Source organism: Quercus lobata, chromosome 4, assembly GCF_001633185.2.
Source record: "Quercus lobata isolate SW786 chromosome 4, ValleyOak3.0 Primary Assembly, whole genome shotgun sequence".
Classification (NCBI taxonomy): Eukaryota; Viridiplantae; Streptophyta; class Magnoliopsida; order Fagales; family Fagaceae; genus Quercus; species Quercus lobata.
Genome location: NC_044907.1, coordinates 3,050,752 through 3,075,343, shown reverse-complemented (window position 1 = coordinate 3,075,343; position 24,592 = coordinate 3,050,752). Strand labels below are relative to the sequence as shown.

Genomic DNA, 24,592 nt, shown 5'->3' with positions numbered 1-24,592 from the left:
AAATATTAAGGATTATTGATTTTATTTTTAAATAAAAAGGATTACTGAACTTTTTTTTTAATCATGTTTTTGTTTCCTTTTGTTTAACAACAACGAAGTAATTTTTTTTTTGGTTGTTGAAGAGAGAATGTGAATCTTAGTCCACAACAATAATGTGAACACTAACTAGTAGACAGGTCCTATACTTTATAGCCTACAGCTGAATATTCAACCTCGAAACTTTTGGAGCAATTTATTCAACACGCGGGATTCTTAATATTCTCAAACCTCATTATGACACCAAAAGAGGTAATAAAAAAAAGCCAAAAACAACACTCTTAATTTGTTAATAATTATCTTTGGTAAACTCTGAAGATATATAAAGAAGGGCTTTGAGTGCTAAAACTAGTAGCCAAATATCCATTTTCATTAAACCAAACCAAAAGAGTCTGAGAAATGGCTTTGGCATCTTCAGAGAGCCTTGAATGGTCTCTACCAGTTGCAAGTGTTCAAGAGCTTGCAATCCAAAAGCTTGATATGGTGCCACTTAGATATGTAAGGGATGACTTGGACCAGACTACTCCTTCCAATCCTTCTCTTCGTGTACCTTTGATTGATATGAACAAGTTGGTCAACCCAGAATTCCGTGAAAAAGAGCTCCAAAAGCTTCACTTTGCATGTCAAGAATGGGGAGTTTTCCAGGTAATTAATACAAAAAACATTAGGCAGTACTTCTTTTTTGTTGTTGTTGTTTCTTCTTCTTATAATACAAGAACATTATGCACTATATATTGCTTTTCCTTCATTTTCCTTCACCACCTTAGCATGCCTGTTTATGGCTTTTGTAGTTCATATACTAATGAAACTCTTCCTATTGATCAAAATTCACCTTTCTTAATTGCACTTTCTCTTTCTTCTTCTCTTATCTTTATTCTCCAAATTATTTACTAATTAATGAGATTCAAGAGACCATACTTTCTTCTTAAAACAACTTTATCTATGATATGAACTAGAACCAAGAACTTATATTTTTTTTTGGGTTCTAGTTAGTTAGAGTATTTAATGGTTGAATAAGAGATTTGAGATTCAATCTCTGCTTACATAAAAAACTGATTAATGTCTTGGTTTACTGATAAAAAACTATTATCAATAGTAGATGTCATAAGTTGAAATTCTAAAAAAAAAAAAAAACTTATAGTCTTCAACAGCTCTTGAAGATAAATCAGATGTACAACAAAGTGATAATAATTAATTGTTGACTTATCTCTTTGGCTCAAATAGATTACGTTTGTTTTCATGTGCAGAGTTCATGTTACAGTTCTTTATGATGCAATCTCATTAGTTATATTATTATTCTTTGTTTTCCATATATATATATATATATATATATATATATATCTAATTAATTAGCTAGTTGTTAATGAAACGCAATAATTTATACTTGTGTTACGTACAATTATGTCTACTTAAATTAAGTGTGAACAACCAGTACTCATCTGGTTATGGTTTTGAACAAATAATCATAAATTATAAGGTAACACGCAAAATAAATCTTTCTTAATAGAGTAAATTAGTTGACCAATTACTAACTTAACTTTAGGATATTACTAAACAATTGAGAAAGCAGTTCCTCGTGAACCATACATGCATAAAGTCTAATTTATGAAATAATAAAATATTTTGATTTATTTTTTTCTTCTTCTAAATGAAGTAATAGATTATAGATAAAAAAAAAAAAACACCGTCATGCCTGCATGACGTGTAAGGATAGAAAAGAAAATTCCAGTCAAGAAGATATGATAGAGACAAGCCAAATTTTCTGTGCAGCTATCTTGACCCACTGAGAATAATTCAACATTATTATACAGTACTTTTTTAATGTTGTAGCGTTAAATTGAAGGGAGAGTGTTTTAAAAGTATTTTTTTAAAGAAATTTTTATTGCCCTTTGACCAATAGTTTTTCATATTTTTCTAAAAAGGAAAAAGAAAAAAAAAGAGAGTAAAATTGTTTGAGTAGACAAGGAATGCATTCATGACATGAATGTCTTCTGATTGACAATTTGTTAGCCAAAAGTCCATAACGTTTGCCAAGACAATAAGACTTTTTGCCCCCTTCAGTTATGCTAATTTGATTTTTCAATATAGTAAAAAAGAACCGAAAGCTTGTTGGCTGAGTCAAAATTAATTACTTCGTAGTATTATTATCATGAGCGGTAATTATTTAGTAAGCCCCACTCGTGGAGATGCTTTAATGGTAAGAAGCCTACCAACTTTTCACCGTTTGTGTCCGAAGTTGAGAGTTCAAGCATTGACATGCTCCATTAATTGTGTGGATATATATTAATCCCACATCATTTATTAATAAAGTTCAAGTGAAATGGAGTGTTGGAGACAATAAACTCATATGCAAGTTGTTTTATTTTTTGTTCAATTAAAAAAAATAAGAGTTCTGGTACAAAAATAAAACAAAATAATGAGAGTAATATTTCTTCCTCTTATATACTAACTAGTAAGAGATGTCAAAATGGTGAGACCCACAATGTGTTACAAGTGTAATGCCTTACTAGTCCAATCATATATGATGATGTTTAATGGGATTGAAACACCGTATGTACTAATCATTCCTAAGCTTTAAACATGATTCAATAGTTTGTTTATTCCTTAATCTTGCAGATTATAAACCATGGAGTTTTTGATGAATCACTAAGCAAAATGAGAGAGCAAGTTCAAGAGTTCTTTGACCTTCCTTTGCAAGAGAAGAAACGTTGGGCTCAGAAACCAGGAAGTCTCGAAGGTTATGGTCAGGCATTTGTGACTTCAGAGGAACAAAAGTTGGAGTGGAATGACATGATCTTCCTCAAAACTCTTCCCCTTCAAGATAGAAGTTTGAATTTCTGGCCAAAAAATCCTCAGGAGTTCAGGTAAATTCTAACTGAATCATAAGTTTGACCAATTGATATACATACACGTACAATTCATGCATATAGATATAGACATCTAGCACTATGCTCATATGATGGGATGCTAGCTTAAGCGTAAATTTATCGAAGTCATCATGGGTGAGGTGGATTTTCCTTTTCCCAAAGTATAAGAATAATACTATAATATAAGAATACAAAATCATTATCCATAGTATTAACGGTATTCCTAAACTATCTAGGATATTCTAACATAGAAGGTCTTTTTATTTATTTTATACTTGTTTTTATTATTATTTATTTTTATACAATATAGAAATTCTACTCTAACTTAATGTAAGTGTATATGTGTGTGAAACTCTTTCTTGGAGACTTGAATTCTAGCCTTTGTTCATACCCCACAAACACTTATACTTATAGAGTGACCATTGCACCAAAGATGTGCGGTAGTTATTTTATATATGTTGAAGATATGGTAGGATTGAACTCTATAATAATTACACTTACTATTAATTCAAGAATCTAGTGTTTTTTTTTTTTTTTTTTTTCACTATAGGTGAAATTTAAATCCAATTTCCCTTTTCAATTATAAGAGATTTTACTTGCCATGCTAAGCGGAACTCACATAATAATAAATAGTCCTCTTATTCATTATTCATATGATTCTACATTCATATTTTTGAGTTTGGAAAAGTACTTAACATTTTTTTTTTCTTTTCTGGAGCATAATTTGTTTTTTTCTTCCCAATTTGGTGTGAATTTTAGAAAAACTCTGGAATCTTATTCTGAAGATATGAGGAATGTGGCAGTTTCTATCGTAAGGTTCATAACCATGGGGCTTGGACTTGAGGCTCAAAATTTTTGTGACACTTTTAAAGAAGGAACGTACGAAATAAGGATGAATTGCTATCCTCCTTGTCCCGAACCTGAACGTGTTATTGGCCTTAATCCACATGCTGACATCTCCGGTATAACCCTCTTACTTGAGTGCGGCGACACGCCAGGATTGCAGGTTTTGAAAGACGAACACTGGGTTAATGTTGAGCCTGTCAATGGTGCAATTGTTGTAAACCTTGGCCATATCATGGAGGTAAATACTATGACTTACATGTTAATATTTGTTAGATTGTCATAGCAACATTGTAGATATGTACCGTTAACTATGATTTTTTTTTTTTAAATTTTTTATTTTTATTTTATGTATAATATCTCTTTAATATTCTCAAATTTTAATGTGGGTTATGGTACCGTAAAGTCCCTTGTCATTAAATAAATGACTACTTCCTTGAAATACATAACCACATACACCCGAATTATTTGACCATAAGATTGCAGTTTTTTTTTTTTTTGGAGAAAGATAAGATTGCAGTTGAAAAAGTACAAATGCAAGGTAAACAGAGTTAACAAAATTATAGCATTTGCTTTGATCATGCAGATTATAAGCAATGGGAATTACAAAGCCCCAGATCATAGAGCAGTGGTGAACAATTCAAAACAAAGAATGTCAATTGTTACTTTCTGCTATCCCAATCCATCTGTGGATATTGGACCCGCAGAGATGCTTATCAAGTCAGGAAGCCCACCTGTATACAAGACCCTAACAAATGCTGAGTATTTTCATAGCTTTTTCAATCGAAAGCTTGAAGTTTCATTCATTGACAGCCTGAAAATCTAATTGTCAAAAATTAGGCATTTAATGGCCCCACAATGGACTTAATCAAGTTGTAACATTTAAGTAATGGGGTAGTAGTCAGGAATAAACTTCTATACTAAATAATTTTGAATTTGAATGTGTCAAAACGTGGACTCCCTCGATATTGACAGAAGACGGGTCAAATTTGTATAATAGTGTTGTTAATCGAATCATGAGAGAGAGTGTTGTTAATCTATCCTTGCACATCATGTGGGCATGATGGTGTTTTTTTTATATTATGTATTACTTCATATTATTATTATTATTATTATTTTTAAATTTTTTCATAAATTAGAATTTATGTTCTGTATGGTTCATGGGGAACTTTAATTTCTCAATTGTTTAGTAATTTCCTTCGGCTGGCCGTGTACATTGAATCTTGAAATTACGTGGTTAACTAACCTACTTCCATTAAGAAAGATTTATTTTGGGTGTTATCCTATAATTTATGATTATTTTTCAATACCATATCTTTTTTTTTTTTTTTGAGAAAGTGTTCAATACCATATCTGATTGGCTGTTCGCACTTAATTTAAACTTTTACTGAATATCACATAAGCTGACATATATAATTGTAACAGTATAATAAATCATAGCGTTTCATCATCTAGCTAATTAAATAGTATACGGAAATTATTAAGAGTATGTTATAATGAGACAACATTTAATACACTTAATTAAATTAACATAATACACTTAGATATATTAGAGTAGAATTTCTATCTTGTATAAAAAACATAATCTATTTAAGCACATATATAAGTCAATTATTATCACTTTGTTGGACATCTAATTTGTCTTCAAGAGCTCTTGAAGCTAGTACGGCCTAATGTGAACAAAGAATAGAGAAGAAGAAAAAGAAAGTTGCATTTATAATAGGTGAATTTTTATCGATATAGGAAGAGCTTCATGAACTACAAAAGCCACAAACAAGCATGATTTTAGAAATCTCTAAGCAAAATATTCCCCAAGAAGAAGTACTACCTAATGTTCTAGTATTAATTACCTGAAAAAGCTCCCCATTAATTCATGGCATGCAAAGTGAAGCTTTTGGAGTTCTTTTTCATGGGAATCTAGGTCGACCAACTTGTTCATATCAATCAAGGGTACTCGAACAGAAGGATTGGAAGGAGTATTGGTCACAATCTGGTCCAAGTCATCTCTTGCATATCTGAGTGGCACCTTATCAAGCCTTTGGTTTGAAAGCTCTTGAACTTTCAAATACCCTACTGTACGTACCTATGAATTCATCAATAAACTAAGATGAGGTAGGACGCAATGCATGTGACAAAGTTACAAAGTATATTAGATGGAGCAAAATCAAAATAATTTAGGGAAAAAATAATAGCAGAATAGAATAAGTAATGATTTTAATTGATTAGGTACCTCTTGGTTAGAGTAAGAGGTGGGCTTGATCCTAATAAATTTATCCTCTTGACCTTGAATAGCATCATAGACCAAAGCTTGAAAGGTTTCACTAGCACCAGTGGAAGCATTTTCAATGGAAGAAAGGGATCCTCAATGTAAGTGTAGGAGTCATACAAATCAAAACCCTGGGAGAGAGAGACCATATATTTATATATATATATATCCTATTCCTCTTGACCATTCACGTTCTGCCTGCATGCGCGTGCAATTGCAAACCCTAATTAAATTAGCACTTACTAACCCTTATTAGCCAATCCAGCCAAATATATATAATAGAAGATTAAGAAAGAATCATGAATAATACATACCTGTTTTCTGTTTGTGGCTGCGTGAGCGTAGGTGGGAATGAATAATACAATATAATGCATCTCTAATTATATTTGCAATTCTTGTATCAATGTTTGTTTAAACACTTACAAGTCTTATCAAAGATAAGGAGGCATTTGTTTTGTCTTAAATGAATGCCTTCATTTTTTTTTTTTTTTTTCACACGTTAATATTATTCAATAAAGTCTACAATTGATTCGCAAAAAAAAAGAAAAAAAAAAGAAAAAAAAAGAAAAAGGAACCTGCCAACCTAAACCCTAACTTTTTTTGATACTGTGTAAACCTAACTTAACCGAAGAAAAAGTGTTGTGTTGTGTTGTGATGGCTCAAATAGTTTGAAAACATTATTACTTGTTTAAACCCCTAAGTCTTAATTACGGTTTGATTAATTTTAATCTAAACACACTTGATGCATGATTAGAAAATTAATTAATCGAAGCATTTAACAATTGCATGGATGAACAAATAAATTGCAATGCTAAAATGGAAAGGGCAATGGGTAAAAGAATAGCAAACCCAAGATAACACCAAAACTTGTTATCGAAGAAGAAACTAAAAAACTCGGCAAAACACCTCTCTGCAACCTTCCAAGTTGAAATGATCCATTAGTGAATAAGTTGGAGTATAAGGATACTAAAAAGACCCTTCAAGCTTAATCTACCCAAAGTACTTGAGCCTTCCAAATTCCAGCTACCAACGAACTTCTAGGAATCTTGTTTTCAATAGTTATCCGGATCCCGCAATACTACCTGATTGCACCCCCAAGCCTCACCGGCTTATTTTGGTAAATACCCAATGCTTCTCAAGCTCCAAAACACTTTCTACACACTAAATAAGTGTGGGTTGTGTGTGGGTTGTATTTGGATACAAATCTCTTCTCAAGGTATAACAATGGGAGATGAGAGTAAAAGAGACTACAAGAATTTCTTTCTTGAGGATGAGTAGCTCTCTCTAACAATGTAAGTATGTTATAGAAACCTTTCTAGAGTTTTCTTTTGAATAGTCTTTTTACAATTTTATGAGTAATGAGAGTATATATAGTATGAGTGAAGGGTATAAAAGTCACACTTAAAATTATCCAGGCAAAGAGTTTCGCGGGTCACTCGCGGGTTAGCCAAATCGCAAAGTGACTCGTGAAATACAGCCTGACACTTGACTCTTCAGCTTCTAGTATGTGCTTCTTATGTGACACTTTGTGGGTTGTCCACTCATGGGTCAGTCATGAGTAAGTTGCGAACTTCATTGTTTTGAGCAATCTTTACCAACTAAATACTAAACCCATTACAATTAAATGCTACAAAATACAAGGAAATAAATTAATGAAATTACAACACTTTTTGTCATGGAAGAAAGTCAACATAAATGTTATGTAAAAAAACATAACTTAACATGTTGTGTTGTGTTATGGATCTGCTCTTCTTGGGTTTAAAATTTACAAGATGTGGATGTGTCAAGTGACTATCTTCTTTGTACTTTTAGGTAAAAGTTTATTAGCCAAGTTTTAAGGAATTTATCCTTTAAATTTAGCTAAAACTCTATTAGTTAAGTTATAAAAAAATTAAATTCTGCTCCAATTAAAATTTTATTTAGAATTTAAAAATAAAAAAAAAATTATTTTAATTATTTTGATAATCTATCAAAATTTTGTATTTTAATATAATAAAATTTATATATGACATGACATACCATCTTACACCAAGTCGCTTTATATATGTTTGGATTTTTATAATTTAATCTAGATGAAACTTTATTAAAATTTCAAGTGGCGCACTAAAGTTTCAATAATATTTTTAAAATGTATTTTTTATGTAAATTTTTTTAATATTATATAAAAAAAACTTGTCACCTAAAATTTGTTATGAAAATAACCTTAAAACACTTTTTTTTTTTTTGGCGCCTAAAAACTTATTCATTTGGAAAATTTGATTGATGTATATTACAAGTCAATTGTTAGAGCTACAATTCTTGACCCAATCATGTGGATTCATAGGTTTCTGACAAGTCTGCATTTAAAGAAGTTATTGGTGCTGGGTCTGTTAATTGCTAATGTGGTGGATGAGTTCAAAAAAGATAAAGAAATTATAGAGCTTAGAAATTCATAATAGATTTAAAAGTGATACTATTATGGAGAGTTGTACATTGTGTGGAGCAGATAAAGAGACAAATATTCATCTATTTGTGATTTTGTTCACTGTCCATATTAGCATGGGTGGTGAGTGTTGTCTTCGTCTTTAAGAACAGGAGAAGGAGATCTCTGTTTTGTTTTGTTTGTGGGTGAGAATGAATGGAGACAAAATAAATCCATATTTCTAATTGGCGATGGCTTAGGAAATAGTACAAACATATGAGTCATATGGCTTTTCTTTTTCACCCTATATGTTTTGTGGGTCTGTTTTTCAGTGTTGTTTGTTAGTGTTTGGAAGCTTGAGCCTAAAATTTACAAACACAACGAAAATAAATAATGCCCTAAAAGTGTGTGTATGGTTATCCAATGAAAGTTGATATTAAAATTTAGGATTTTTATTTATTTATTTATCATTTTAAGCTTTTGAGACAATTAGTAATTTAACATGATATCAAACTCAAATCATCTATAAAGTGATGTTAGGAGACAGCCCATATGAGAATCAATAGTAACTTGCCAACACAATAGTTATGAAAAATGTTGTGTCTCTAGTATTTCTCGACCGTTTAATTCTTTATCTCTCTTTCAAAAATGCTCTTGGCCCTTTACCATGTCAATAAAGATAATGAAAGATCAAGGAAAAAGAAATTTGACATATAATATATTAGGGATAGAAAGTACAAGATCTTTCTGTATTAGACACAGGAATAAGTTTGAAACAAATGACTGAATATTTGATTATATGGTGTGTCAACTCCAAGTTATGGAATTAGATACATGATCTTTTTGTTGGCTGTTCCCTATATTGCCTGTTGGTTACCAGCCTCCTCTCCTTACAATATCCTTAACCAAAATCAGCACTTTGAGAGAGTACTGAATGGCCATTGAAAACACACATTTGACATTCAATATTAGAATTATATAAGAGTCTTGGTTGTTATTTGTTGTTGGTCTAACATTATTTTTAGCTTCCTCCCTTGTTCTTCAATCCTTGATTGCATTTCTCTTTGAACCTGAATTCGAGGAGGAAACATGAGGTGTTAAGATATGCAGATAACATCATCAATGGTTGTCACATGTAATATTGAAAACGACCATAACCTCCAGTTGTTCATGTAAGCATCTCTGGACATGTAGTTGCAGTCTCAGTGCTTCTGCTATCTCCTTGCCACTGTTGGGTTCAAGGACCAAGATGATGATATGAAAGATTGTTTAAACTTTTCAAGTGTTACCATACACATAAATAACTACAGAACAACATTTTTAGCTTAAGTACCATGTTTTGAAGTTATTTTTTTCTAGATACAAATGTAGTTTTGTCCAGCTTACTTTTTAAGCCCAAAAAACTAATGAAAATAAGCTGTCCCAAACAAAAGAGGACTTTTTGAAAAACTAAGTTCTTTCAAGAGTTTCCAATTTTTTATACTGTATATTTTCTTGGGTGGTAAATAGGAAGGATGTATGATATTATAATTAGAAGCTTACGTCTTGAGATCCAATGTCGTTAATTGATTCATGTGAGTTCTGTCTGATTTCCCTGAGTATGAAACACAATGTATTATAACCTAACCATAAAAAAATAACATATTAAAGCATAGCATAGCTAGTCAAAGATGAATCATGAAGAATGAAGAAGCTAACTTTTGTTTCATCAAACACCTAAGACTACCTTTACTAATAAGAGATGGTGCTGCCACTTCAGCACATCTATTGCCATACAGGGAATCAAATACCTAAAATAAGTGCCAATCAAATAAATTTGGAGATGGAATCATTTCAGGCATACTTCAAAGATAGTCAGGAGGTGGATACAAGGGTATATGACAGTGAAAACTAGCAATTTTTACATCAGACCAAGTCATTTTAAAAAGGTGGAACGACTTGAAAGTATGTAAAAGAAAACAAATAACAAGACAATGTGGTTGAGTTTAAAACCTGAATTTTACTTTTACAGTTCAACTTTCGGTTGCTAAGAAATTTTTTTTTCTCCCTTAAGTCACCAGGCTTTGTACCTAACTATGTATATCATCTATTTACTTTCTTCATTTTTTCTCAATGTGAGATTCAATACTAACATGTGCACTCTCAACAAATCTCCCCAGAACCCAATTGTTTTGCATTACTTTACCTGCAGAAGCACTTTGTGCTTCTAAAGTCCTCTGACATGTGCTGTCAAATTCAAGTTTGACCCCAACAAATTTGGACCAGTTCTGAAGTATAAGGCAAGTTTCCTCAAATAACCAGCCTAAAGTTCAGTGAGGTTATAAAAATGTGAATATGCCTATTTATTCAAACATTCCTTCTCTTTTCTTGCATTAGCTTAATTTTTTTATGAGTCTAAAAATGCACGAACAAAACTTGCACCAATTTCTAATAAATCCATTTATTGGCAAATATTAGTGCAAGGCTACAGCTGACTATCCTTCAACAATTCACCTAGTCTCCATCACCTTTCAGTAGCAGGCTTAACAGTTTTTTTGAGAATGAGCAATACAGTTCAAAGGATATCAATTTATGAACAATATAAAAATTGTGGAAAAAACCTACCTTCTGTAGATTCTGAAATATATATGGCAGTATGATATTTCTGGAAAAAGGAAGAAAGAACTTTGATTCAAAAATATTGGAAACGATAACTAATATACAAGAAGCATCCATAGCTGGGAAATGAACAATAAAACCTGCAAGTGACTTTTAACTTGCAAAATGGTTAATCCACTAGCATCCATGATCTTAATTTAGGATTTCCTTTGGAGTTGCATCTGGAATCATCCAACAAATACCTGATCAGTCAGTAATAATTATCTCTTTACCTTAACTATGTTATGTGAAACTTACTGTCTGCACCACCAAGACGATATACACATTCAACAAATTGATTGTGAAGATCCTGAGTCCATCTAATGCGTGTTTTACTTGAGGCTGCAACCCTTGATAATACAGAACTACTATTTGTCATGGAGATTGGTTTTGGTAGTTGAGAACGGCAAGGATTACTGCCAACCTGTTACAAGAAAATATATCTCCAATCAAATTTAATCCTCTGCATAAAGCAAACTGTATTTCTCAACTGAATACAAAAGACAAAGGTATGCAAAAGATGAATGAACTCAATTTGTTGCACTGGTTTCCCTCAAAACTTATATTGTTTGGCCTCCATTTCAGGCTGCTATCTAGTTCGGCTGATTTCTGTAGAAGTTCAAAGAGATCACTTTTGAGACTTTGATTGTTCTGGATGGGAATTTTCATCAATGATTCCAGATAATCTGATGATTGTAGATCCAGATTGTCCGGATCTTGTGACCAATTGTTAGAATATGGTTGACATGATGGGACAACTAAATTATGGCTCTTCAGAAATTGAGAGCATGGAGATGAGCTATCGCTGTGACTGTGTGTTTGTGGTAAACACATGCATTGTTCAGTTGTACTGAAGGCAGAAGTTGATCCTGTATAGCTAGATGTGATGCTAGCTATACTAGCAGTTCTAAGATTCAGCTTGGTTGAGACTCCCTCTAAGCCCCGCAAGTAGTAAAGTCCCATGTCTGAAGGTGGTTGTGAAGAAAGAGTTTCAGGAATACCTCTAGGTATGTTGAAAGAATCATCATTCAACAATTCATTGTCCCATTCTTGGACCTTGTTCTTCTTCATGTTAACTGCAGTGCAGATATCTAATATAAAACCTATGAGAAGAACTTCTATACCACCAGCTCAGAATTCAATTTGTTTGACATTAAGGACTGCACTAACTAAATTGTGTTTCTGTCATCTAGAACATAAGCAACAAGACTATGGAAATGACAACAAACTACAGTCTTTGGAGTCATTTACTTATAGAAAGGGGATTCTTTTTCTTGAGCTTCAACATAACTTTATTGTGAATACTACTGCACGATTCCATGCAGCTTTTCAAACATTCCAAGAAGAATATGTACAGAAGAATGACCCTTCAATGTAACCAAAGCCCCAAACATAATATAAAAAAAGGAACAGTAAAAACAGGCAAATTAGTAATGCTGATTCCAATTTTGGGGGTTAAAAGTGCAAGTTTATGATGATTGATGAGAATTTAAAGTTACCAATCAACACAGGAAGGCTGGTTAGGGGTCATTATCTTGTAAGTAATACTTTTTCTGGAAAATTCTTGTCACTATTGGTTTTGAGGAATAATTTTGGACTCTATAATAATGGTGCATCCTAACATAATTTAAGGACCTGTACCTACTGTTTTTTAATGTTAGGTTCCTTGGTGGCTAAAGGAGTCTGACGATGCAATACAAGAATCTCTACAAGGATTCGGTACTTCCCAAATGCATCCGAATCTTGTTAATTTAGAATATTAATCAAACATATAGACCACAAAATAAACAAATCCTTGTATGACGTTCACAAGACTAGGCACCAAGGTAACCATGTTATACATCAATAAAAAACTAAAGGCCTCCTTTTGGTTCTATTTATTTAGGCTTTGCCTTAGCCTTCAAAGGCCACCTTTAGATATATGAAGAGACAATGCATATAAAATATTTGCTTCACCATTGCTTTATCAAGATTTTTTGTCACTGCAACTGAAAATTGTTTTAAAAAGATCAAATTGATTGAATGGTTCACAAAAGATTCAAGTACTAAACCTCAGGTTAGCTTTAGATCATCCTCTACAAAATGCATCTTTCATTAAAAAATAAATTGAGTAGAACTTGAAATTCAAATGCTTCATTATTGGTTAAACGTTACAGCTATCCATCAAAAGACTGTAAGTCTATAATAATAGGTTATATAAAGATGAAGTAGCTCAGGCTAATCATATTTGTTCGAATATGTGTATTAGGTATAGAGTAGACTTTTGAACACAAAGACAAGAATAGAAAACATTTGAATCAATCGATATATTTGAACGCGATTTGACACAATATAATGTATATGAACAAATGTATCCATATGATACTTTGTTTTCACCGTGACATATACATCTTCTCTATCCACATCTGCTTGTTACAACTCACTAGTGGCCTTGTTTGGCTAAAGGAATGGGAATTAAGTCTTCATAGTATGCACGGAAAAAGAAAAAAGAAAAAAGAAAAAGGAAACAAGCACTGTTAGGACACAATATTCTTCACAACTTTTGACATGATATATTGTGATCAAAACAACATCACTTTCATTTGGATCTATCACTGACATCACATTTTTTTAAGATAGGAAAAATAAATAGCGACATGTTGCAAGTTCGAGTCCGAGAATCAACCTCCCCAAATTAAATTTAGGGTAAAACTGCTTACTATGACATTTCGTTATGCACACAGGGTTCGACTTTTTAAATAGAGGAGGGAAAAGTGAGGTTTGAACCACCAACTTTACTATTATTATACCCTAATTACAATAGTGAATAGATTATGTTAGCAGTCGTGAAAAAATTATGAAAAATCTTATGTCTCTAGATTTATTAAAAAGAAAAAAAGAAAAAAAAAAGAAGAAAGAAAAAGACCCTATTATTAGAACTTAAATTTATATTGTTATTGGATATAACATAACAGAGAGCATCTTCATCATGAAAACAGATTACACATTGCAAACCGGTTTAAGAAAGAATCATTTTAATTAAATATGAAACACTGTAATTTGGTGTAGAAAGATGTTTCTTGTCACCCTTGGTATTGCACAGTTAGTACTTTATACATTGGCTTAGCGAGTCAGCAAACCGTGATGCTTTTCTCGGCCAAAATGGCAAAATACTCATTTCAGCCAAACTTTCCAGTAAAATGCCCTCTGTCTGAAACTATTTAGGAAAATACTTCTGTTTTGAAACTCAATTTTCTAAAAATCAAGTTATAGCGGAATTAAACTTAAAAAAAGAAAAAGAAAAATTGTGGAACTCGAGTTCATGGAACTTGAGTTCCTTGAAAATATTCAAGTGGAACTCGAGTTCCATGAACTGGAGTTCTTTGAATGGAACTTGAGTTCATGGAACTTGAGTTCCACAATTTTTTTTATTTTTATTTTTTAAGTTTAATTTCGCTATAACTCGACTGTCCAAAAATCGAGTTTTATATTGAAACTTGATTTTCTAAAAATTGAGTTTCAAAACAGGGGCATATCCTTAAATAGTTTCAGACAATGGGCATTTTGCTGAAAAGTTTGGCAAAAAGGGGTAAAACCCAATTTTAGCATGCTTTTCTTGGTTTTTAAAGGGGGGAAGTGTGAATGCAGTAATACATTCCAAGTATATATGCTTTACTTATTTGTGAAAGGGCATGAAGAGTTTTGGCCAACCAGTGGCGGAGCCAAGATTTAAGTCTAGGGGGGGCAAGATTAAAAGACAGTATTAAAAGAAAAATAATTTAGATATATTAATCCATAACAGTAACAAAATAAATTGTAAATAAACAATTGTAATTACAAGTATATTTCTCTTATTGTTAAAAGAAAGAAACAAAAATAACCAATTCATAGTTACTAACAGTTGAAAGAAGAGATTAATGTAAATTCATAATTTTTTTTAGAAGAATAAATACATAAAGTTTAGACATCTAATTTGATTTCTTAAAATAAATTAAGAAAAAAAAATCATCTATAAGTTTTTTATTTTATTTTATGAAATCTAAAAATATTGAAAATATAGCACATACTTGTAAAGTTGTATATATGTCTTACTGTTTGATTGCTTCTTAAAATATGTAAAATTTAACATTTATTTCTCTATCCTTCTAAATATTTAAAATTTAAGTTTATAACAAAAATTCAGATTTTAAAATTGCAATAGAGTTAAGAAATAATAGCATTTCATCATACTTTATGAGATAAGTTATTTATGAGATAAGCAAGAAAGGAAAGTGTTGTGAACATCGATATAGTTAAAAAAAAAAAAAAAAAACTTGTATACAATATAAAAACTAAGAAAAAATAATAATATAAGGTTAGGACTTAGGCATGTCAGAGGTTAGGACTTCGGTCTGTTTCTTTAAGGTGGGAGTGGGGCTACTTTTTTATTTTTTATTAGAGGGGTCAAAGTGTCAAACTCCTTAAACCAATACGTTATCTTTAAGGAGCCGTGGACGAAGTCTAGTCACAATGAACAAGAAATGTTGTCCGAGGAGAAGTACCTCCTTGGCTAAGCAGAGTAGAGGTCAAAAGTCCAACCCTTCATGGATAACAAGGCAACAAGCAATCATGCTGGTAAGGATAACCATCAGAGAGGGATAAGACAAAAGAGAGTTGGAAAATATCTGAGAAGAAAGCTACTACCACCATATTGAATGCTCTGTAACTAACCGCCTATCCGCATTAATGTGGAGGTGATACCTGAACAGTAACTTTCAGTCTTATAGCCACCCACAAAGATTTTAGGAAAGTGTTGATAGGACAAGTATTAAAACCATCAATCTGATCAACACGTGGAGGTTGAGATGAAGGAAGGAAGGGGAATATAAGGGAGAAAAACCCATTACAAAGGGGATCATAAGAAAATCTAAGGAAAAATCACTGTATACTCAAGAACTGTAATTTTGTATAAGTCTAAAAGAAATATATAAGAGCAAACCATCCTCGGACTTGGCTGAGAAGAACTTTTCCTGCATAAAACTGCTTGTTTTATTCTTTCCAGCAACAACTAACCTATTGTGATCACAATCCACCTAACTCATTGAAAGTTCATTTTCAAGCCCATCCTTTAACAAATTCATTGTTTTGGGCTCTTTGGGCCATTGACCATCCATTTGGGCTTTGGGAGCAAATCGTGTCCTTATAATTGACGCCGTCTATGGGAAAATTGAGCATACCTGAGTTAGTTTAGTTATGGTGAATTTAGAAGAGTCAGTGGGGTCGCAGCGTCAAGATCATTTTGTGAATCTTGAATGAAGGAGAGATCGTGAGGTTAGTGTTCATACAACCCATACCAATAGGAGTTACTCCAAGAGTGGGAGTCATGCGACTCATGGGGAGGATACCAAGAACATGAAGAAAGAAATAGATCATTTATATAGGAAGTTACGTTGGAAACAAAGGAGAAGGTCACCATTAAGCACAGAATCTCTGTCTGGTGATGATGATAGTTACAGACCTCGGTCAATGACTCCCCCCAGTGAGTTTTACTCCTACAAAAAAGAGTGCCATTATAGGCAGAGAAGCAAAAGTCCGACCTATAAAGGCTTAGGGAATGATGCTATGAGCAGGGCTTTACTCCAAATCTCAAAGTCTCCATTTACTAGGAGGATTGATAGGGCAAACCTTCCTTGACGGTTCACACAACCCATGTTTACCATGTATAATGGTAGAACAGACCTGATGGAACATGTCTCATTTTAACCAAAGAATGGTTTTACACTCGAGGAATGAGGCCTTGCTGTGCAAGGTGTTCCCATCTAGCTTTGGGCCAGTCACGATGAGGTGGTTCAATGGTTTGGAGGAGGGATCAATCAACTCCTTTCAAGAGCTTACTAGGACCTTTGGGGCTAAATTTGTCACTTGTAGTAGGGTTCCTTGCCCTTTGAACTCTTTGCTATCTATGATTATGAGAGAGGGTGAAACTCTGAGAACTTACTGAGATAGATATTGGGAGATGTTTAACGAGATAGATGGAGATTTTAAGGATATAGCCATAAGGATGTTTAAGGTTAGCTTGCCCATTGAGCACAACTTGAGGAGAACTTTGTAACCAGGAAGACAAATACTTGTTCAAAAGAGAAAGCAATACGCATATATAAAAAAGACATTCCTTGGGCCTGACCGAGGATCCTTTTTTCTTCATAATTTTGTGATCCTAGTCATTTCTTTGGCATCTTTACCCATTGTGATTAACTTAAGCTCATTACGTAGTCAATATCCTACCCATTCTCTAACAAATCTATTATAATATGATTTTTTTCCAAATTAGATCAACAACAAACACCATTCTTTAAAAGTATTTAATGTTATAAATAAAATGATAAAAAATTATTTGCATCAAGAAACACATATGAATTAGTCAATAACAAGACAATGAGGGTACAAACCTCTAGTTGGAGATCCTCCTATGGGTAGCTATCAAGTTGTATCTTTTCTATCATCAATGGTTAAGCAAGACCTGTGAATACATTTTTTATAGACAATTTAAAAAAAATATTTTTTATTCCTTATTGATTTCCTGTTTCAGTTATAAGCAATCAAAAGTAGAATTCTAAAAAACACAAACATTCATCAATCTAAGGTAGAAACGCAAGAAAAAAAAATTCAACAAAAATGAAAAAAAATTGTGTGTGAGAGAGAGAGAGAGAGAGAGAGAGAGAGAGAGAGAGAGCTTTTTTTGTATAGGAAAAATATACATAGAATGGAAGAGATCAAGTGGCAAATTTATAATAAGATGATGAGAATAAAAAGAGCCAAAATAAGGAAGATAAAAGGGCAAAGTAATATTTAAATTTAAAACCGCCTAAGAGGAATATATGTTGAATTAAAAGACAATCAAGCACAAATAAGAGATATTGGTGTCAATGGATTTTTAGTTCGAGGAGGCCAAAGTTATTGTATACTGATCACAGTTGGATATTAAGATAGTTTAGTATGCTATAGTGTTCTCTCTCTGTTTTTCACCACCCCCTTCTCATGGGGGTTCTTCCACATTATATAGCTCCTTTATGATCATCCAGACCTTACACTTGTTGATCATTTAGATCCTTACTTGAGTACCCATCCCATCAGATACCCCTTTTAGCCTTTTGTGAGTTGTGGTAGCTAAGGCAATACTGTTCAGAGATCCTCTCCACATTAATGCGGCTAGAAAAGTAGCTGCAACGCATTTAATGCGGTGGTAGTAGCTTTTCCTTAGATATTTCAAGTTTCATTCCCTCTCACATGTTTATGGGACGCATTTTAATTGCTAGAGTACATACTTGGACTGCATTCGCCGTGTTCGAGAAGGAATTCCTCCTCGGACATCCTTCTCTTCATCTCCCACTGATGAGACTTTTACTGGGAGTCATTTAATAATTATCTCCTCTTTCTCGGACTTGTTAGTGTCCTCGGACAAGGCCCAAGGTCCAAGGCCCAATACATTATTTTGGGCCCTAGTCCCTACAGTAATATTAATCTAAATTATGAAATATGAATTTATCAAATGGAGAAGATTTTTTTTTGAATAAAAAAAATATTAAGGATTATTGATTTTATTTTTAAATAAAAAGGATTACTGAACTTTTTTTTTAATCATGTTTTTGTTTCCTTTTGTTTAACAACAACGAAGTAATTTTTTTTTTGGTTGTTGAAGAGAGAATGTGAATCTTAGTCCACAACAATAATGTGAACACTAACTAGTAGACAGGTCCTATACTTTATAGCCTACAGCTGAATATTCAACCTCGAAACTTTTGGAGCAATTTATTCAACACGCGGGATTCTTAATATTCTCAAACCTCATTATGACACCAAAAGAGGTAATAAAAAAAAGCCAAAAACAACACTCTTAATTTGTTAATAATTATCTTTGGTAAACTCTGAAGATATATAAAGAAGGGCTTTGAGTGCTAAAACTAGTAGCCAAATATCCATTTTCATTAAACCAAACCAAAAGAGTCTGAGAAATGGCTTTGGCATCTTCAGAGAGCCTTGAATGGTCTCTACCAGTTGCAAGTGTTCAAGAGCTTGCAATCCAAAAGCTTGATATGGTGCCACTTAGATATGTAAGGGATGACTTGGACCAGACTACTCCTTCCAATCCTTCTCTTCGTGTACCTTTGATTGATATGAACAAGTTGGTCAACCCAGAATTCCGTGAAAAAGAGCTCCAAAAGCTTCACTTTGCATGTCAAGAATGGGGAGTTTTCCAGGTAATTAATACAAAAAACATTAGGCAGTACTTCTTTTTTGTTGTTGTTGTTTCTTCTTCTTATAATACAAGAACATTATGCACTATATATTGCTTTTCCTTCATTTTCCTTCACCACCTTAGCATGCCTGTTTATGGCTTTTGTAGTTCATATACTAATGAAACTCTTCCTATTGATCAAAATTCACCTTTCTTAATTGCACTTTCTCTTTCTTCTTCTCTTATCTTTATTCTCCAAATTATTTACTAATTAATGAGATTCAAGAGACCATACTTTCTTCTTAAAACAACTTTATCTATGATATGAACTAGAACCAAGAACTTATATTTTTTTTTGGGTTCTAGTTAGTTAGAGTATTTAATGGTTGAATAAGAGATTTGAGATTCAATCTCTGCTTACATAAAAAACTGATTAATGTCTTGGTTTACTGATAAAAAACTATTATCAATAGTAGATGTCATAAGTTGAAATTCTAAAAAAAAAAAAAAACTTATAGTCTTCAACAGCTCTTGAAGATAAATCAGATGTACAACAAAGTGATAATAATTAATTGTTGACTTATCTCTTTGGCTCAAATAGATTACGTTTGTTTTCATGTGCAGAGTTCATGTTACAGTTCTTTATGATGCAATCTCATTAGTTATATTATTATTCTTTGTTTTCCATATATATATATATATATATATATATATATATCTAATTAATTAGCTAGTTGTTAATGAAACGCAATAATTTATACTTGTGTTACGTACAATTATGTCTACTTAAATTAAGTGTGAACAACCAGTACTCATCTGGTTATGGTTTTGAACAAATAATCATAAATTATAAGGTAACACGCAAAATAAATCTTTCTTAATAGAGTAAATTAGTTGACCAATTACTAACTTAACTTTAGGATATTACTAAACAATTGAGAAAGCAGTTCCTCGTGAACCATACATGCATAAAGTCTAATTTATGAAATAATAAAATATTTTGATTTATTTTTTTCTTCTTCTAAATGAAGTAATAGATTATAGATAAAAAAAAAAAAACACCGTCATGCCTGCATGACGTGTAAGGATAGAAAAGAAAATTCCAGTCAAGAAGATATGATAGAGACAAGCCAAATTTTCTGTGCAGCTATCTTGACCCACTGAGAATAATTCAACATTATTATACAGTACTTTTTTAATGTTGTAGCGTTAAATTGAAGGGAGAGTGTTTTAAAAGTATTTTTTTAAAGAAATTTTTATTGCCCTTTGACCAATAGTTTTTCATATTTTTCTAAAAAGGAAAAAGAAAAAAAAAGAGAGTAAAATTGTTTGAGTAGACAAGGAATGCATTCATGACATGAATGTCTTCTGATTGACAATTTGTTAGCCAAAAGTCCATAACGTTTGCCAAGACAATAAGACTTTTTGCCCCCTTCAGTTATGCTAATTTGATTTTTCAATATAGTAAAAAAGAACCGAAAGCTTGTTGGCTGAGTCAAAATTAATTACTTCGTAGTATTATTATCATGAGCGGTAATTATTTAGTAAGCCCCACTCGTGGAGATGCTTTAATGGTAAGAAGCCTACCAACTTTTCACCGTTTGTGTCCGAAGTTGAGAGTTCAAGCATTGACATGCTCCATTAATTGTGTGGATATATATTAATCCCACATCATTTATTAATAAAGTTCAAGTGAAATGGAGTGTTGGAGACAATAAACTCATATGCAAGTTGTTTTATTTTTTGTTCAATTAAAAAAAATAAGAGTTCTGGTACAAAAATAAAACAAAATAATGAGAGTAATATTTCTTCCTCTTATATACTAACTAGTAAGAGATGTCAAAATGGTGAGACCCACAATGTGTTACAAGTGTAATGCCTTACTAGTCCAATCATATATGATGATGTTTAATGGGATTGAAACACCGTATGTACTAATCATTCCTAAGCTTTAAACATGATTCAATAGTTTGTTTATTCCTTAATCTTGCAGATTATAAACCATGGAGTTTTTGATGAATCACTAAGCAAAATGAGAGAGCAAGTTCAAGAGTTCTTTGACCTTCCTTTGCAAGAGAAGAAACGTTGGGCTCAGAAACCAGGAAGTCTCGAAGGTTATGGTCAGGCATTTGTGACTTCAGAGGAACAAAAGTTGGAGTGGAATGACATGATCTTCCTCAAAACTCTTCCCCTTCAAGATAGAAGTTTGAATTTCTGGCCAAAAAATCCTCAGGAGTTCAGGTAAATTCTAACTGAATCATAAGTTTGACCAATTGATATACATACACGTACAATTCATGCATATAGATATAGACATCTAGCACTATGCTCATATGATGGGATGCTAGCTTAAGCGTAAATTTATCGAAGTCATCATGGGTGAGGTGGATTTTCCTTTTCCCAAAGTATAAGAATAATACTATAATATAAGAATACAAAATCATTATCCATAGTATTAACGGTATTCCTAAACTATCTAGGATATTCTAACATAGAAGGTCTTTTTATTTATTTTATACTTGTTTTTATTATTATTTATTTTTATACAATATAGAAATTCTACTCTAACTTAATGTAAGTGTATATGTGTGTGAAACTCTTTCTTGGAGACTTGAATTCTAGCCTTTGTTCATACCCCACAAACACTTATACTTATAGAGTGACCATTGCACCAAAGATGTGCGGTAGTTATTTTATATATGTTGAAGATATGGTAGGATTGAACTCTATAATAATTACACTTACTATTAATTCAAGAATCTAGTGTTTTTTTTTTTTTTTTTTTTCACTATAGGTGAAATTTAAATCCAATTTCCCTTTTCAATTATAAGAGATTTTACTTGCCATGCTAAGCGGAACTCACATAATAATAAATAGTCCTCTTATTCATTATTCATATGATTCTACATTCATATTTTTGAGTTTGGAAAAGTACTTAACATTTTTTTTTTCTTTTCTGGAGCATAATTTGTTTTTTTCTTCCCAATTTGGTGTGAATTTTAGAAAAACTCTGGAATCTTATTCTGAAGATATGAGGAATGTGGCAGTTTCTATCGTAAGGTTCATAACCATGGGGCTTGGACTTGAGGCTCAAAATTTTTGTGACACTTTTAAAGAAGGAACGTACGAAATAAGGATGAATTGCTATCCTCCTTGTCCCGAACCTGAACGTGTTATTGGCCTTAATCCACATGCTGACATCTCCGGTATAACCCTCTTACTTGAGTGCGGCGACACGCCAGGATTGCAGGTTTTGAAAGACGAACACTGGGTTAATGTTGAGCCTGTCAATGGTGCAATTGTTGTAAACCTTGGCCATATCATGGAGGTAAATACTATGACTTACATGTTAATATTTGTTAGATTGTCATAGCAACATTGTAGATATGTACCGTTAACTATGATTTTTTTTTTTTAAATTTTTTATTTTTATTTTATGTATAATATCTCTTTAATATTCTCAAATTTTAATGTGGGTTATGGTACCGTAAAGTCCCTTGTCATTAAATAAATGACTACTTCCTTGAAATACATAACCACATACACCCGAATTATTTGACCATAAGATTGCAGTTTTTTTTTTTTTTGGAGAAAGATAAGATTGCAGTTGAAAAAGTACAAATGCAAGGTAAACAGAGTTAACAAAATTATAGCATTTGCTTTGATCATGCAGATTATAAGCAATGGGAATTACAAAGCCCCAGATCATAGAGCAGTGGTGAACAATTCAAAACAAAGAATGTCAATTGTTACTTTCTGCTATCCCAATCCATCTGTGGATATTGGACCCGCAGAGATGCTTATCAAGTCAGGAAGCCCACCTGTATACAAGACCCTAACAAATGCTGAGTATTTTCATAGCTTTTTCAATCGAAAGCTTGAAGTTTCATTCATTGACAGCCTGAAAATCTAATTGTCAAAAATTAGGCATTTAATGGCCCCACAATGGACTTAATCAAGTTGTAACATTTAAGTAATGGGGTAGTAGTCAGGAATAAACTTCTATACTAAATAATTTTGAATTTGAATGTGTCAAAACGTGGACTCCCTCGATATTGACAGAAGACGGGTCAAATTTGTATAATAGTGTTGTTAATCGAATCATGAGAGAGAGTGTTGTTAATCTATCCTTGCACATCATGTGGGCATGATGGTGTTTTTTTATGTTATGTATTACTTCATATTATTATTATTATTATTTTTTTAATTTTTTCATAAATTAGAATTTATGTTCTGCATGGTTCATGGGGAACTTTAATTTCTCAATTGTTTAGTAATTTCCTTCGGCTGGCCGTGTGCATTGAATCTTGAAATTACGTGGTTAACTAACCTACTTCCATTAAGAAAGATTTATTTTGGGTGTTATCCTATAATTTATGATTATTTGTTCAATACCATATCTTTTTTTTTTTTTCTTTTTTTGAGAAAGTGTTCAATACCATATTAGATTGGCTGTTCGCACTTAATTTGAACTTTTACTGAATATCATATAAGCTGACATACATAATTGTAACAGTATAATAAATCATAGTGTTTCATCATCTAGCTAATTAAATAGTATACGGAAATTATTAAGAGTACGTTATAATGAGACAACATTTAATACACTTAATTAAATTAACATAATACACTTAGATTATATTAGAATAGAATTTCCATCTTGTATAAAAAAACATAATCTATTTAAGCACATATATAAGTCAATTATTATCACTTTGTTGGACATCTAATTTGTCTTCAAGAGCTCTTGAAGCTAGTACGGCCTAATGTGAACAAAGAATAGAGAAGAAGAAAAAGAAAGTTGCATTTATAATAGGTGAATTTTTATCGATATAGGAAGAGCTTCATGAACTACAAAAGCCACAAACAAGCATGATTTTAGAAATCTCTAAGCAAAATATTCCCCAAGAAGTACTACCTAATGTTCTAGTATTAATTACCTGAAAAAGCTCCCCATTAATTCATGGCATGCAAAGTGAAGCTTTTGGAGTTCTTTTTCATGGGAATCTAGGTCGACCAACTTGTTCATATCAATCAAGGGTACTCGAACAGAAGGATTGGAAGGAGTATTGGTCACAATCTGGTCCAAGTCATCTCTTGCATATCTGAGTGGCACCTTATCAAGCCTTTGGTTTGAAAGCTCTTGAACTTTCAAATACCCTACTGTACGTACCTATGAATTCATCAATAAACTAAGATGAGGTAGGACGCAATGCATGTGACAAAGTTACAAAGTATATTAGATGGAGCAAAATCAAAATAATTTAGGGAAAAAATAATAGCAGAATAGAATAAGTAATGATTTTAATTGATTAGGTGCCTCTTGGTTAGAGTAAGAGGTGGGCTTG

The 24,592-nt window shown here is 32.3% G+C and overlaps 2 protein-coding genes across 2 annotated transcripts; both read left to right on the top strand.

The window, feature by feature from the left end:
• Nucleotides 1–376: 376 nt before the first annotated feature.
• On the top strand, nucleotides 377–4,800 carry LOC115988124 (protein SRG1-like). The gene is made up of 4 exons (XM_031111770.1): nucleotides 377–681; nucleotides 2,653–2,900; nucleotides 3,663–3,987; nucleotides 4,333–4,800. The coding sequence occupies exons 1-4, from the start codon at nucleotides 436–438 to the stop codon at nucleotides 4,570–4,572; spliced, it is 1,059 nt and encodes a 352-aa protein (XP_030967630.1). The 5' UTR covers nucleotides 377–435; the 3' UTR covers nucleotides 4,573–4,800.
• A 14,161-nt stretch (nucleotides 4,801–18,961) lies between these two features.
• LOC115988121 (protein SRG1-like) lies at nucleotides 18,962–23,386 on the top strand. Its single transcript, XM_031111764.1, has 4 exons — nucleotides 18,962–19,266; nucleotides 21,238–21,485; nucleotides 22,248–22,572; nucleotides 22,918–23,386. The coding sequence occupies exons 1-4, from the start codon at nucleotides 19,021–19,023 to the stop codon at nucleotides 23,155–23,157; spliced, it is 1,059 nt and encodes a 352-aa protein (XP_030967624.1). The 5' UTR covers nucleotides 18,962–19,020; the 3' UTR covers nucleotides 23,158–23,386.
• The last annotated feature ends 1,206 nt before the right edge of the window (nucleotides 23,387–24,592 follow it).

Bases quoted from the DNA above. Each gene is read 5' to 3' on its own strand.
- LOC115988124 (XM_031111770.1), top strand. From the start codon at position 436: ATGGCTTTGGCATCTTCAGAGAGCCTTGAATGGTCTCTACCAGTTGCA. The intron at 2,901-3,662 runs GTAAATTCTAAC...TGTGAATTTTAG, and splicing joins AAAAATCCTCAGGAGTTCAG to AAAAACTCTGGAATCTTATT. The intron at 3,988-4,332 runs GTAAATACTATG...TTGATCATGCAG, and splicing joins ACCTTGGCCATATCATGGAG to ATTATAAGCAATGGGAATTA.
- LOC115988121 (XM_031111764.1), top strand. From the start codon at position 19,021: ATGGCTTTGGCATCTTCAGAGAGCCTTGAATGGTCTCTACCAGTTGCA. The intron at 19,267-21,237 runs GTAATTAATACA...TTAATCTTGCAG, and splicing joins AAGAATGGGGAGTTTTCCAG to ATTATAAACCATGGAGTTTT. The intron at 22,573-22,917 runs GTAAATACTATG...TTGATCATGCAG, and splicing joins ACCTTGGCCATATCATGGAG to ATTATAAGCAATGGGAATTA.